Here is a 17,541-nt window from a genome sequence, read left to right on the forward strand (position 1 = left end):
ATAATTTATTAACTGATTAAATATCATTGTAATAATTATTATAACAGATGAAAAATAAATGACCTGTAACTAGAGTGAGAATCAGTGGTATGTATCTCACTATGTACAGTAAGTTGTATAGTTGATCCATTTCTGAACACAGCTCTGTGAGGATTCTGTATAATAGTGCTGTATGTGCTGAACTTTACACGTCTCTAGAAGGACACACCCAGGAAGTGATGCTGTTGGAGCATAATTTTACACAGATCATCACTTCACAGTATCAGTGACAATGAACTGAGTCACTAATACAACACAGAACTATTCCACTGTTGCTGATCAACTTTCTGTGTGATTTGGTTTGGATATTTTTGGATGTTTTATTTACCTTTTGCTCTCTTTTTGATCTTTTGTCTATTTCTGCACCTTAGTTTATTAGTTATTCCTCTTACAGTAAATAAAGTAATTAAAGTTATTTAATTACACATTAAATTAGTGGTGTCTGCATCTACATCTGGAACCAATATTCCATTTAACTCCAAACTAGTTTCTATAGTAAGCAAACATTTAAAACTAATCCATTTGACATAGTCATGTTGTTTGCATGTATTTTTCAGATTCCATCTAGAATAAACCAAATAAATCAAATGTAGCATTAATATTCTAACTTTAATGGTACAAGAATGTCCAGAACAGAGCGTTTACTGGGTTTCTGATCCACAGTGTCCACTGGTTCCATGCAATAATAACCAGTTACACAACAAACTAGCTGTATGAGGAGTTGTTAGTGAAGTGCAATTTGGGCTTTATTCTACAAACAATACAACATTAGTTAACCTCTAATATTGTGTCCATTAAAATATTACATTTGATGGTTAAATGATGGTTAATGTTACAGGTTGATGATGAAGTGAATGTAAAAGTGTAAATATCTCCATCTTGTGAGAAAAGCATGACTCTTAAGTTGGTAAAAGGAAAAGAAGAGTAAAGCTCAGTGTAATCACTGCTTGACTCGTATGAACATTTTAGAATAACAGAGTCTGTTCCTTTTCTGAAAATGTTGGCATCTTCATCGGTCAGCCCAATTTAATCTGCTAAACTGCCCATTATAAAGAAGAATATAAATAAACTATTTAGTAGAATAACAAGTAAACTCTATGTCACAATTGTTTACTGTGAAAAGTAGCTTCCATCATCTCAGAGAATGTGAGCAGGTTGTGTGGTGCTCTAGTTCTAGACCCACAATAAGATAAGTGACTGCGCCATCTTGTGTTCACTGAAGAGAAAAACCTTAACACACTAATAAATAGTTTTATAATTTATCAATTTAAAATTTCTCCTTCTCTCTCTCTGTCTCTCTCTCTCTCTCTCTCTCTCTCTTTCACACACACACTCACACACACACATTCATGAAAATTTTAAGGGTGAGACACACTTCAGCAGGTAAAAGATAGTGTAGTGTGTGAACATTATCTGTGAGTGAGCATGTAGTGAACACACCCCTATTACACCAATAAACTTATCACATGCAATTACAATTTTGTAGAATGAAAGGTTCAGTGACAACAGCCTATGCAAGATTATAAAGTAAATAAAAGATTTAAACATTGCTTGGTGAAATATGTTCATGGCTTGTTAAAGTTGGGCTGTCAAAATACATAATACTTAAAATAAGTAATTGTTCTTTATAATAACAATGACACAACACCACACTACAAGAAAACACTTTAAGCAGAAGGATTTTAACAGTGTGATAGCACAGTGACACAGCAGGTAGTGTTGCTGCATCACAGCTTCAGGATCCCCAGTTTGATGATGAGTTCAGGTTACTGTCAGTTTGTGTGCAGTTTTGCATCACCTCCAAAAAACATGACAGTAATAAATTTACTAATAAATTCACTATGTGTAAATAAGTATGTGAAAGGGTTTGTGTATGGAGCTCTGCAAAGGACTGACATCCCATTCAGGGTGTTTCCTACCTCATGTGTGGGACAGACTCCATATCAACCATGACCCTGATCAGTAGAGAGAAAGAGAGAATCCCCCAAAAGGACATGTAACTTTCTCTAAAGCATTGGCAAAACTTCTTTCAATATAACAAAACTGTGTGAAAGTTTTTGTACAGTGCAGCTGGATTTCCTGTCACTGTGGGCACCAGAGCACAGTAGTATAGAGCAGAGTCTGATACAGCAGCAGAGGAGATGATCAGATACACTTTATTACTCGTTTTATCTGGTTTTATGGACAATCGTGGATGAGGTGCTTGAGCCTCAATGACATAACTACCGCTTTCATCAGTTAGCAGCAGAAACTCAGGTCTTGATCCAGGTTTTTGTCGATACCAGTGGAGACTCTCAACTGATCCAGTATATGTGCAGGACAGTGAGATGTTGCTGCCTTCCATTGAAAATACATTGGTTTGATCTGGTTTAATGTTATTGTCAGCAGCCTCTGCTATAAAAACAACAACAATATTGTGATATTTTAATCATAAATGACACATTTCACATGGAAAATTGTGTCTTCTTAATTAGAAAACATAATATTTTGTGTGCAGTGTATATGACTTACCAACATCAGCAAGAGTGAAAAACACCACGAAGAGGAACAACATTGTTTTCCTGAGTGTTTAGTTCAAACCTCTAGCTTTAGAAATGAATGTCAGTGTTACTATTTGATGTACATCTCCACCTCTAGCTCCACCTACTTGTATTCATGCATATTCATGACAACTGTTCTATACTCAACATTTTGACATTATGAGTTTGGATCTCTCTCTCTCTCTCTCTCTCTCTCTCTCTCTCTCTCTCTTTCTCTCATTAATAAAATAAGAATATTTTAATGGAGATTGCCACAGCAACATATGTCATGTTCTCCTAGATTGCCACTTACATATGCTGTGGTTTAATAATTTAATATATTTAGATAGTTGTGATGTCTTCATAACCCCCATATATTTCTCTTTTCGTATTTTTTTTCCCACAAGGATGTTGAAAGCAGTCATAAAACTCAACTCTACTGAATTGGTCATAAAGAAAGTCCTACATCATGTCCTAACAGGGGAGTAAACACACAATATGACCTTAAATTTACTTAAATACTTGATTATTAATCACAAGATAATATTTGAAACCAAAATACTTTCATGAAATGATTCTATGACAAAACATTAGAAAAAATCAGTGCACTAATGAATGAGTTCTAGTCAACCTTGAATGAGGAACCTATCCTAAGCACATAGTAAACAAATACTGACAGCATGTCATTTTTAATAATGAAAACAATCAATCTATTCTATAAACATTAAATCATCATTAAATTACTATATATTGTGGTTGAAAAAAATAATATACACACATTAGGGCATTGTTTGTTTGCTTATTTGTTTGTTGTGATTATAAATAGGACAGTTTGGAGGGTATTTCACTGAGGTGATGAACAAACCAGCCTCTTTTCTGTCTTTGTCTATTTTACTTTGTCATCACCCATTTGATTTTAATATAATTGATAAAGCCATCTGCTTAATAAAGCCACTGTGAAAACATTAGGCATCATCAAAAACACTTTGCAGTTCACAGATTAGTATTGATTCACCCCTAATTATTAACAGTAGTACAGATTTATTATCAGATATAATTAGGATCATCTGTATCTTGGGACCTGAAACAAAAATCTCACTTAGAAGTTTCCTAAACAATCTTGCTTTCTTTTACAGGTTCCACAGATGCAGGGTCTCAGAGGGTAACAGACATATTCCCAAAACCCACAGCAATTAAGTGCTGAAGTATTCAATCAATGTCAAAAACACACTGGGAAATCAAACTAGTGGACATTCTTATTATTCAAGACTCAAGACCAAAGTAAACCTGCACAGAAACATATGTTAAACACGTCAGATCTCAAGCACAATAAACAAAGAAATAACTGTTCATCAAAGAATTAGCATTTATTATCATTATACCTGTAATAGTATAGCATTTTGTGGTATTTCTAACATGTGAACTTTACACTGTCATTTACTAAGCTACCTAAAGTCAGTGGGCTAAAAGCTGCCACCACTGGCTATGAGAACTGCACTTAGTGCTGTGGAGACTGAGTGAACATGTGGCAGCACAGTGAGAGTCTGGAGTGGAGCAACCATTTCCATTTCAACCACAACTTGTGATTTCAAGTGCTATTTTATAATCTGCCAAATAATGAAGAGTGAAGTATTTAGTTCAGTGTTAAATGAAAAATCAGCATCCTAAATTATTTAAATACATATTGTTATTGAACTTTGTGTTACATTTTTATTACATCAGGGGAATAACAAATTCATTTTTTTGATTAAAGATTAACATTTATTTTTAAAGGATTTCTTCTCTGATTGTTCAACCAATAAGCATTACCAACATATGTAAGAGGGTCATTGTTGATATTCAAAGCAAATCAACACCAGAGTCTGAGAATTAAGAAAGAAAAGTGTATGAATGAAACAGGTAAACATCTCCCCCTGCTGAGAAAAAAATGCAGCTTGTCTTTTTGTACAGTCTGTTTGAGTTTTGTGTCACTGTGGGCTCCATGGTGCAGTAGTACAGTGCAGAGTCTGATACTGCAGCAGGAAAGATCTCCAGATCTACTTTCTTGTTCGTTTTACGAAGTTTGGTGGATAGTCGTGGGTCATGTTCAGCTTTAGTGACACTATCTGAGGATTTAGGAATTAGCAGCAGAAACTCTGGTTCTGATTGAGGTTTTTGTCGATACCAGTGGAGATAGTAAGCTGAATCATCATATGTGCAGGTCAGTGTGATGTTGCTGCCTTCACTTGAAGATATGATGGTTTGTTCTGGTGTAATGCTGCTGTCAACAGCACCTGCTGTAAAACATTACAACAACATAAACATTTCTACTTTCATTGTGTAAGTTAATTAATCATGTTTAGGTATCAGCTCATTTCCAGCATTCACCTAAAGTTTGTGTATAATATAAATGACTTACCAATGTTTTTAACAACTATGAAAATAAAGAAGAGTAACATGACTGTTGTGTCTCTCTTGCAGTAGGTATAAATGGCAGGATCTCTGTGAAACTTTCTAAACTGTATCTTACCACATCTAGCTCCACCCACTTTTACTTAGTAATAATATTTTGTCAGTTCTGGCATTATATATGCTAAATTCATTGTTTAAACAACAAGCAGTGAATGTTCATAATATATTTTATTGCTTGTTTAAGTCTGTTAAGGCTAAATTTTGATAGATTTAGTGATAATATTAAGCAGTTCACTAGAATGAGAATCTCTTTACTAATTGTTTCCATATTGTGTCTGTAGTATAGTAACTGCATTCAATCATATATTCAGATTAATTTTATATATTCTGTAATGCTACATGCTACACAGTGTCATTAATGCCATAGTTATCTGTTTGTGTCTAAAGCCAGACGTCAGTATCTACCCTGAATGAGCCTCCCTAACACACCCATATAAAATGATTCACTATGCTGGTGTAAACAAATACTTGACAAAATGAGTCCCATTTGTTTCTGAAGGTATGAACACCATCTAAATTTGAACAAGTCTTACATCCTCTGTGATAAACAGACTAGCATTAATGTGCTCCTTAATCTCTATCACTAGTGAACATTTGCTTACCTGCTACATATTTTAATTTTTACAGTGAATCATTTTTTTTTACAGTGAATCATTTTTGGCATACATTTATGCTGGTATTTTTTATTATGTGCACATTTTAGACGGATGCAATACGACAATTCACTGCAGACTTTGGTCCAAGTAAAAGCATGTCTCTTTTGCCCAGTTTGATGAAGGTCCTGCTGTGCTGTTTAGCTGTGACATGAAGTCGTGTGAAGTCACCAGATTACGTCTGCAACCCGATAGCAAGCAGTTGGCTAAGTTCTGAATCATCTATATTTTGTTAAAATTTGCATAAAATAATACACACACTAGTGAGCTACAGCAGCTAGTTAGTCAAGTAGATAAGTAGATAAGTAGCACCTTGACATAGCTTCAGCATCCCTGCTTTGATTCTGAGCCACAGATTACTCACTATGTGGAGTTTTGGATGCTCTCTCCATGGCCACAAGACATGCCAATAGCTGATATATCTAGATTGCCCCTAGGTGTGAATGAGTGTTTTAGCATGGTGTCCTGTAAGATGCTTCAATCCAAGGACCCACCCTACTCCCAGCATTCCTGGGATAGGCTCACGGTTGGAGCTTTGATTTTCAGAGGTTATTTGGTGAAATACACCAAGGGATTTGCACCTCCTTGGACCTCTCGATAAACAAGCTTCCAAATGAGAACCAAGCAGCCGGCACTCCAAGTTTCCATTAGTTTTGTCCCACTCAGGCTATTCCATGTAACATGTTAACAATATAGGAAGGGCTCATCTGAGATCTCTCACACCCATAGCGAGAATCATAACTCTAGACCAATGAGCCAGATTGCCCTGGACAGGGAAGTTGTGCACTGATGCAATTTCATTGTACCCTGCAAATGTACATCTTCCTGTTCTATGGGCTCATGCTAAACTTTCAGTTGACGACTATTGTAATAATTTCACTAACTCCATTCTGTTGGAAAGGAGACATCAACAAGCAGTGTTCTTGGGGATGTGCCCAAAGAACAGAAAGGAATGAAAGGAAGCCAATATTAAGTGGCAGGACCTTGGTTCATTTCATGCAAACAATCAACATTAACTAAATACAAATTGGTTTCTTTTCATTAAGTAGCACTGGTTTCAGTAGAGATGAAAATACTTACACAAATAGTGACAATGTGCAAAGCTTCATGTACATGTACAATCTCAGTACTTTTTCCACACCTGTGATATGGTGTATTCCAGTGGTGGGCTGTGAATTTCACACCTAGGCCTTCACTGGTGTCCTTCCTGAATTAATCCTCCTCTATACCATCATTATGACGCCACGACAATAGATACTAATCAACCTTTAAATAGCAAAGTATATATTCTCTGATTATCCAATTAAAGGAAATTGCTGACGTAATTGTATGCCTGATAGATGGCCCCAGTGACGCCAACTCGAAATCTGATTGGTTAATTTAACAATTCCATTGCCATTTATTTTAAGCTATGGGCGCCTGCACTATTGATTCTGAAGGCCTTAAGGCAGATTTCTTTCACCCTGGCAACACATGATGTCAGCCAGTGACTGAAATATGATTGGATAAATACTCTTATCATAAATATACACTATTGGAAGCAGCGCAACCAAGAGAAAAGCTATGAAATGTAGAGAATAGACAATTGGGAATAATTTAGTACACTTTCATGGAAAAATATATTAAATATATTAAAATGCAAGTCAGTGATTCAGATCACTGCTGTTTAGGCCAGCAGAGAAGGCCTTGCTGGCACTGACGGCCCACCACTGGTGTATTCCCTCCTTATGCCTAGTGTGTCCATGATAGATTCTGGAGCCACCGTGACTCTGATTAGGAAGATTAATGAATGAACCCATTGTGGAATTCAGTTATGTAATGATACACATGTAAATACATAATTAGTCATATTAACATGTTTGTGTTACAGCCTGGGAATTATGCTCTGTTGGCAAAATTTCCCGTCTTCTGTTTAGGTCAGTAAAACATTTTAACACTTTATCCACTGCCATCTGTACAGAGTGTGTAAGCTCTTCTCTCTGGCAGTACAGGTCCATCACAGACATAATTAAACTGATCAAAGTGTGACATTTATAGAATGAGAAATGCAGCATAACTAACCAGGTTTTAGAAATCTTTAGGCAGACTGACTGCATTTACTGTCATGGACTGCTGGACAGTTCCCTGTCAGGACACCAGAGGGCGGTCTGGCAGGGTTTAATTATGTTCCCATGTGTTTTTGTTAACGTTGTATGCACCCTACCGCCCCACCGCTGCACACCTGTTCCTTACTTTTCAATGACTTTATCAGTACCTACTGCTTCTGATTCAGTATCTTCTGCTCGGCCACTGATACAGTACGCATTGATCAGTATAAGTGTGTAGTATAAATACAATATTGATATTCTTCATCTGTCATGTTGACATGGTGACCTGCAACTGCAAATCTGTAACAGTCTGCCAGTTAGAGCACCTGAACTTATTTTAATGATATTTATGGCTTTTGTCTGCATTTTGATGACATTTGGAAGTCCAAGACAATAGAGGCACCAGACAAGTGCTTTTTTGAAATCAAAATACATAAGTATCATCATCATCAAGCACATTGCATAAAATTTACCTCAGGTTTGATTCCCTGACTCCCCTGTCCTCCACAAAACCTTTAAGAGAACAATGGGGAAAATGCCATTGGGATATTTTCTGCAAGGTTGACAATGTTACTTTGGGACACCTTTGAAAATATTATTCTCCTTCCCTAGATTATACTACACCTCTTAAATTAGACACTTCTGAATGTTGTGAATCCCCAAACAAGTTGTACAATATTGTGCCTCTTAGAATACATGACAAATCCTAATTTGTGTTTGTACATATACATGAATGAAAATTCATTCGAATTAATCATGGGGAAAAACTGCAGCAAAGTACAATGAATTAAATATTAAACAGTACACACCAGCAACAAGTGACCCAGTGCCTCTTTATTTTATTCTCTTTCTTCAGCTGCATATGTTTCCACAAATGTCTTTTGTGTCTGTGGTTAACTGATAAGTTGCTAAAGGAAGTATCTTTGATATTAAATATTGAACTTCAAATGAATTATTTCATAGGTTTTTGTACAGTCTCTCAGTGACTCTGTATCACTGTGCTACTACTGTAAGAGCACAGTGATAGAGTGCAGAATCTGAGATCTGCAGATGTTTGATAGTGAGTTCAGTAGAGTCTGGGGATGTTTCTGTATTGAATCGAGAGCCAGAGGGGTTGTGCTGAGCTGAACTTGCTGACTTTGCACCTTTATACAGTAAAAACTGTGGTGCGCTGTTAGGATATTGTCTGTACCAGTAAAGCAGAATGCTATCACTGCTTGATTCATATGAACATCTCAGAGTAACAGTGTCTGTTTCCTTCCCCACAATGTTGACATCTTTGTCCTTCGGCCAAATTTTATCAGCAGAACTGCCTGTTGTATTGAAAAATGATTAATAAAGACATAATACAAATATCGAAACATTCTAAAAATCTTTTTTTGTGTAACACCAAAAACACTGACATTAAAAATAAATGAATTAATTCTATGAATATTAGTTAATTCCATTAATTAATTGATGAACTGATGAAAATTACCTGTAACTAGAGTGAGAATCAGTGGTATGTATCTCACTATGTACAGTAAGTTGTATAGTTGATCCATTTCTGAACACAGCTCTGTGAGGATTCTGTATAATAGTGCTGTATGTGCTGAACTTTACACGTCTCTAGAAGGACACACCCAGGAAGTGACACTGTTGTGCTGTAACTGTATACAGATCACCACTTCACACAGTTTCACTGAACTGTCTCCAACACAATACAACATTATTCCACTACAGCTGAATAACCACAGTCGGGAATTATTGTTCTTTTCTCTTTCATTTGCAGTCAGATAATACAATAAGAATATAAACAGCAGTTAATAAAGCTATGACTGAATACATTTTCTCTATTAAACACAATTCTTTGCTCATATATTCTGTAGTTTGCTTCTTCAGAGCTTCTCTTATTAAACTATTTGTATTTAAATGCATTTCAGATGAATTTGTCTGAATCTTGTTTACACATGAATATACACATACAATATGAATCACTTCAAAACATTCAAATAGAAATTAGTACATCATGTTAATATAGATTTATTGATATTAAAAACAGCTGGTATAACAGGGTGGATAAGTAACATTTGACAGTGACAAGGTGGGAAGACAGAACAATAGGAAGGGTGTGACACAAAGTGCAAGGGAAAACAAACAGAAAAGCAGGCTCTGCCGATCCACCTGTCAGCACCTCTCCAGTGGAACTGTCCCAGTGATTCCTGACACTACCAACAGCAGTTATAGTTATGTAGGTGTAATCATGTATACATACATGATAAGTGCATACAAACCCTCTCTACCTCATAAACAATATAAGCAGCTGCTTACTGTCCTGCAACTGCAGCTTAAAAATGTTAGCGGATGAAAATATGTTGTCAGTAAAGCATGAGTACTAGTATTATAATCAGGTCAAATATTATCAGGACATTGTCTTAGCTTAAATGCAGCAAAGTAACATGCAGTTGTGTGTACATGCATAATGACTGTCTGAATAGATGAATAAACATTTGTTACAATGAATCATATAAACTGTAAAGAAACTACATCCCTATACATATTTATATATGTATGTATGTTTATATGACATGCTTGACATGGTTCATTTTTTTCTGGTCATCCACGTCATCCAGATCTTCTCTATTAATAATTTTATATTAGATCATATAAAATTGCATTTACAGCACTGGGTAGTGTGATGGATTTATAACTCCCAATGTATTTCTATGTTAAATGTTGCTGAGTTTGTATTTGGGCATGTTATTGTTTTAAAGAGTTGTTGAAAACAGTGATAAACCTCAATAACTAAACTGTATTGGTTGTTTCAGAAACATTACATGACAAGAGCATACCTAATAATCTGTGGTCTCTGGGTTTGTAACAGTGTTCAGAGTTAAAACTGAATTGAATTGAACTGAACTCAAACTGGACACTGTGCACAAGAGAAAAAAAATGATGGACTAATAAATAAAGGCAGTTCTAGTCACTTGTGTAAAAATACCAGGAATTGGTCTGTAGTGGTTATACCATCTGAAGAGATAATTCTATGTGAAGTGCAGGTTTCCTGTGTAATGCTTTAACACAAACAGATTAAAGTACACACAACATATGAAATGAATTGACAAAACACTGCAGTGTTAAATTACACAGATATACTCCATCCCAACAGAAGCAACAAAGCATGAGAGGTCTAATTCTTATATCCTGCAAAGCCTCAAACTCATTCCTTAGTTCTGGAGATTTCCTCATTACCTCATCACTGGTCTGAGTGAATTATCCTAGATGCTATATATAGTTCAATGTTATATATCTGGAGCCATAGCTTGTCTTTAGTGCACTTCTAATTTAATTAGAAATTGCCCCTAAGAGTGAAGGAGATTGTGAATGTGTGTGCATGATGCACTGTGAAAGACTGGCATCCCATCAAGAAAGGAGCTGTCTCTAAATAATACAACATTTACCAGTAATATAAACTAAATTAAAAATATACATTTTGAGAGAGAAAGAAAACAGTGTCAATGTTTTTGTACAGTGCAGCTGGATTTCCTGTCACTGTGGGCGCCAGAGCACAGTAATATAGTGCAGAGTCTGATACAGCAGCAGAGGAGATGATCAGATCCACTTTCTTATCTTTAAGTGTAGCATTCATTCTTGGGGGAATGTTAGCACTTAGATCTCCATATTGGTGAATATAAAGAAGGAACTCAGGTTTAGATTTTGGATATTGTCTGTACCAGTGCAGGTAGAATCCTGTAGCACTTGTTTCATATTCACAGGACAGAGTAACATCATCACCTTCATCTACAACATTCTGAGTGGAAAGTGGCTTTACTGAATCTGCCATGGAGTCACCTGTCATAGAGAAGAGAACATAAAGTTTAACACAATCAAGCCAGAATTACACACAGAAATCATGCTTTCTATAACACCAGACAATTAATAAACAATACATAATATCTAAACTAACAAAAGGTGTTAACTCACCTAGTGAAAGCCACAGACACATGAATATAACAGTGAACATGATGACTGGTTTTAGCTGAATGAAAAAGCTCTTTCTGTACTCTAATATATTACCATGATAAATGTTCAGGAAGCTCCACCCCCCAGCATCACATGACAGTGTCTCCAGTGTTGATGACAGTGAAACATCCTGGCTTTACATTAAGCCTTGTTTGGGAAACTGTGCTGAAACTCTTTACATAGTAAACAAAAAACAAAACAAAACTGACAGCAGGAAAAAATAATACTAATAATTAAAACGAGTAAATATTTGATTTTATTATTTTTTTATTTTTTATAAGTGGTGTCTGGACAATAAGGTATTTGAAAGCATGTTTATTAAATAGAATTACATTTTCATGAGGTGGTATTTTATTATGTGAGGAACAAACCAGGCTCTTTTCTTTCTGTTATCTATTATTCTTTATTGTCATTTAACTCATTGCTTAATAAAACCGCTGTGTAAAACTAGTTGACTTGATCTCATATCTGCTGATTGGTCATTTAAACATGAAACTGTGTTTATAAAGAAAGGGTAAAGTTTCTTATCCTATGATGAGAGAATCTGTCCAGAGCCCATTTTATTCAATGCAGCTGTAATGTGCTTGTCCTTGCTGGAGACAAATATATTACAAATATAAGACAAACATTTTTAATGATATTGTATGTAATAACTGCAAATTCTACATATAGGTCTAGCACTATGTATGTAGGATTGAACAACAGATAGAGTCTATATTATTTTGCAAAGAATTATGTATAATCACAGAAGTCTACATATTTGGGCATGTGAGCAGGGTTCTAGTATTTGGCCCACAATAAGATAACTCACTACACCATCTTCTAACATCTCTAGTGCATTGGTTTTCACTTAGAGTGTGTTTAGTAAAGTGAGAGTAAACTGAAAGTCTGCACTTTAATCTCATATCCATTCATTAATTTCAGCTCCAATATTTCACTTCACACAGTTACATTAACCATAATAATATTTGATTTTCTGTCTCAGATGTCTCCAAATGTAGCTCTGCCAACTCATATTTATTCATATTTACTACATACTGCAATGTAATATTTCACTCATCTACTACACCATTAGCACAGCCTAGTATGAAAAAAAACTACAGCTTTAAACCTTGTGGAACCAAGCCCCAGATCCACCCTGAAAAATCCCCAACCTTGCTATGAGGAGGAGGAGGACAGAAAACTGATACAGGACTTCGTTGCATGGTGTGACTGTAACCATCTGCACCTCAACACAACAAAGACCATGGAGATGGTGGTGGACTTCAGGAGGCCCAGGCCTCAACCGGAGCCTGTGACCATCAACGGTGACTGTGTGGAGTTTGTCAAGACCTACAGATACCTTGGAGTACAGCTGGATGATAAAATGGACTGGACTGCCAACACAGACACTCTGTGCAGGAGAGGACAGAGCCACCTGGACTTCCTTAGAAGGCTGGCGTCCTTTAACATCTGCAGATAGATAGATAGATAGATAGATAGATAGATAGATAGATAGATAGATAGATAGATAGATAGATAGATAGATAGATAGATAGATAGATAGATAGATAGATAGATAGATAGATAGATAGATAAAACTTTATTGTCATTGCAAAGTACAGGTACATAGTGACAAAATGCTGTTTAGCATCTACCAGAACAGTTGCAGATAAATATGTAAATATGTACAACAATAAATAAGGCTATGTCAGAGTGTGCATAGAGAGGTATGTGCAGTTTGTATTTACAACAGATAAAGTGTAAAGTGTAATCATAAAGTACAGTAGTATAGAGCAGAGTCTGATACAGCAGCAGAGGAGATGATCAGATCCACTTGTTTATCATCATGAACTTTAACAGACATTCTTGGGGGAGTGTTGGGACTTAGATCTCCATTTTGATAAATATAAAGAAGGAACTCAGGTTTAGATTTTGGATATTGCCTGTACCACTGCAGATTCTCTACAGTACCACTGAAGTCTTTGTAGCTGCAGGACAGAGTATCATCATCACCTTCATCTACAACTTTATGAGGGAAAAGTGGCTTTATTGAATCTGCCATGGAGTCACCTGTCATGGAGAAGAGAACATAATGTTTTTAAACTTTACATAATAAAGCCTAAACTGCAAAAGTCAGACTCATATTTTGCCTTGGACTAATTAATCACGAAATCAACACAAATTTTAATAATAAGAAAAATTCAAAACTTTATGCCAGAATCAAGCCAGAATTACATACAGAAATCATGATTTCTAACAGCACACAATTAATAAACAACACATAATATATAAACTAACAAAAGGTCAATGTTAACTCACCTAGTGAAAGCCACAGACACATGAATATAACAGTGAACATGATGAATGATTTTAGCTGAATGAAAGCTAAAAGCTTCTGAAGTCTTTTTGTACTCTGAAATATTAACATGATAAATGTTCACGAAGCTCCACCCCCCAGCATCACATGACAGTGTCTCCAGTGTTACTGACAGATTGTTGATCTTTACTGAAACATTCTGCCTTGTTTGGGAAACTCTACTGAAACTGTTTACATAGTAAACAAAGAAATTATTCTATTATTGTATTTATTCAATTTTATACAAATTTACTAACAATTAAAATTAGTAAATATTTTAGTTTTTATATTTTATAAGTAGTGTCTTGACTTGTGGCATTTATTTGTTTGTTGTGATGAAGCATGTTTATTAGAGTTCATATTATTCTGCAAAGAAGTATTTATAACAGAGTCTACATCTTTGGAGGATGTGAGCAGAGTCCTAGCACCTGACCCACAATAAGATAACTCACTACACCATCTTGTGGAGAAATAAGAAAGACTTGGTTTTTAAGGTAATTGAAGGTAATTTATTTATTAATGACATTAATAAATAAACTTCTGAACTATAATTAATATTATATAATGTATATATTTAGTATTTTTTGCATTTCTTTGTATAGCCTTCCCATACAGAGTTCCATAGAGTTCCTGGACTAAATCGCTGTTCCAGTTCACTTCAAATATTTTTCCATCTGATTTTATTCAGTAGGGTTAATTAAGTGTAGTGACCAAAGAACAAAACTGGAGCTATGATTGCACTGGTGTTAATTACAATCATACAGGTCTCACAAACAGAATATTGTCTATAGAGAAAAAGAGCTGCAGAGGAACAGAAACCTTTACAACAAATTATTATTAAGCAACTTAATTAAAATACTTGTTCTTTTGGTTTGTAACTTGCAAACTAAAGGACTTAGCAATATCAGCAATAGTGAAGAAAACCAAGTGGGCATAATAACATTGTTATCCTGAGTGTTTAGTTAGTTTGTGTTTATCTTTTGAAATAAACATCATATTTATTCATATTCATGACAACTCTGCTTTACCTCACACAGCAACTCTTTCTCATCTACTAGACAATTAGCAAATCTTAGTATGCTAAAACTACAGTAAAACCAAGCCCCAGATCCATAAGCTGCAGCTGCAACCTAATGAATGGTCATTCAATCAGAGTTTATTTTTAGTAACTACTTTATCCTCGTCACACTTCCACAACTGTCTATATACATTATATATACACACCTTCATTCATTCATTCATGCTTTGTCCTGGGCAGGTGAATCTGGAGCTTCTCCCAGCAACACTAGGGATGATGCAGGAATACACCCTGGATGATACAGCAGTCTAATGCAGGACAAAATGCACAGACACATTCACACACTCATTCAGACTTAGGGGAAATTTAGTGTCAGCAGTCCACCTTAAGTTGGAACGTTTACATCACAGTACAAATAAGAAAACAGAGGACAAGCTCAAAAGGCTAGAGTCATCATCCCTCCATCAAATAATTATGTTTAAGATTATAGACATTACCCTTATGTGCAATCAAACCTTTTCACTAATTTTTTATTATTTTTTTATATCTGTATGATCAAACTCACATCTGTTCAAATGAACATGCAGAATAAACATTTAATAAATGAATGTAGATGTAGATTTATGAATTAAAGTATTGTTGTGTTAATCCCTCATGTTTCTTTTTAGGCTATTAGCTCCAGCTGCAAATGTTTTCACAAATGTTGTTTGTGTCTGTGGTTAACTGATAAGTTGGTAAAGTGAGTCTCTTTCATCTTCTGTGGTTTTAGAAACTTAATATACCATGTTGATGTTTTTGTAAAGCCTTTCAGTGACTCTGTATCACTGTGCTGCTACTCTAAGAGCACAATGATAGAGTGCAGAATCTGAGAGCTTTAGACCTCTGATAGTAAGTTCAGTAGAGTCTCTGCTTGTTTTCGAATCAAGTCGAGGATCATCAGGAGTGCTATCAACACCTGCATTTGACCTTGCACCTTTATACAGTAAAAACTGTGGTGCGCTGTTAGGATATTGTTTGTACCAGTAAAGATAAATACGATCACTGCTTGCCTCATATGAACATTTCAGAATAACAGTCTCTGCTTCTTTCCTGACAATGTTTGCATCTGTTGGCTCAATTTTATCTGCAAAGCTACCTGGTGTGACAAAAACATAAAGAAACATGTCAGTGAAGTATTTTTTGTAATTCCAATATTGACTTAAGGAATCAAGAAATTACTAGATTAATACAAACATGCTTATTAATTAATGCAATTATCTAACTGATTAAATATCATTGTAATAATTAATAACTGATTGAAAATTACCTGTAACTAGAGTGAGAATCAGTGGTATGTATCTCACTATGTACAGTAAGTTGTATAGTTGATCCATTTCTGAACACAGCTCTGTGAGGATTCTGTATAATAGTGCTGTATGTGCTGAACTTTACACGTCTCTAGAAGGCCACACCCAGGAAGTGATGCAGTTGTAGTATAACTTTTTACAGATTATTACTTAACAATATCAGTGAGAGTGAACTGAGTAACCAGTACAACACAGAACAAAAACACTGTTACTTCACAAACCATTGCATCAGACATGCTATTTTATCATTGTAAAATATTTATTCCTAAATAAAAGGATATAAAGGTTTGACAGCGGCACACGCAGCACCGCACGCGAGTGGTCTCCTTGTTTGTAGCAGTGTCCATTGTTCAACTTAAACTGAATTGACTTTATTTTACTGTGAATACTGTGCACAAGAGCAGAAAACAAATGATGCACTAATAAATAAGGCAGTTATAGTCACTGCTAAAAAAACCCCAGAATTGTTCTGTAGTGGTTATACCATCTGTAGAGATATTGCTATGTGGAGAGCAGGTTTCCTGTGTCAAGCTTTAACACAAACGAATGAAAGTACACACATTGCAGTGTTAAATTACGCAGATATACTACATAACTAATAAGACTAATTAAATCTAATTAAAAACAATTTCTGAATCTACAAAAATCAATGTTAACTCACCGAGTGAAAGCCACAGACACATGAATATAACAGTGAACATGATGGATGAGCTTATAAATGAAAATAAAATTTCTGCAGTCTGATATATTAACATTATAAACATTCATGAAGCTCCACCCCACAGCATCACATGACAGTGTCACTAATGTTACTGACAGATTGTTGATTCTTACTGAAGCTTTCTGGCTTTACATTCAGCACCACATGGATAAATTTTCCTGAGCACATGGTAAACAAACACAAACTGATAGCATGAAAAATACTTCAATAAAATAAATGAACTAATGAATGTGGAAGTGAGTGTGCATTGTGGGAAGTGGAGTCTGGTACAATGCAGGATGGGAAATGGAAATTTAGGTGTGTGTAGACCTAATGACCTGTTTATTAAATAGGATTACAAACAGTTGAGGAGTATTTTACTGTGGTG

General features: G+C 35.4%; 1 gene segment (V, D, J or C); it reads right to left on the minus strand.

The window, feature by feature from the left end:
• Positions 1-13,519: 13,519 nt before the first annotated feature.
• On the minus strand, positions 13,520-14,092 carry LOC131350600 (T cell receptor alpha variable 12-2-like; the record flags this gene model as incomplete). The annotated part of the segment is given in 2 exon segments: positions 13,520-13,803; positions 14,053-14,092. Coding segments are annotated over 2 exon segments (324 nt in total), but the record flags the coding sequence as incomplete, so codon positions are not given.
• Positions 14,093-17,541: the final 3,449 nt, after the last annotated feature.

This window comes from Hemibagrus wyckioides, unplaced genomic scaffold, assembly GCF_019097595.1.
Source record: "Hemibagrus wyckioides isolate EC202008001 unplaced genomic scaffold, SWU_Hwy_1.0 Contig5, whole genome shotgun sequence".
NCBI classification, from domain to species: Eukaryota; Metazoa; Chordata; class Actinopteri; order Siluriformes; family Bagridae; genus Hemibagrus; species Hemibagrus wyckioides.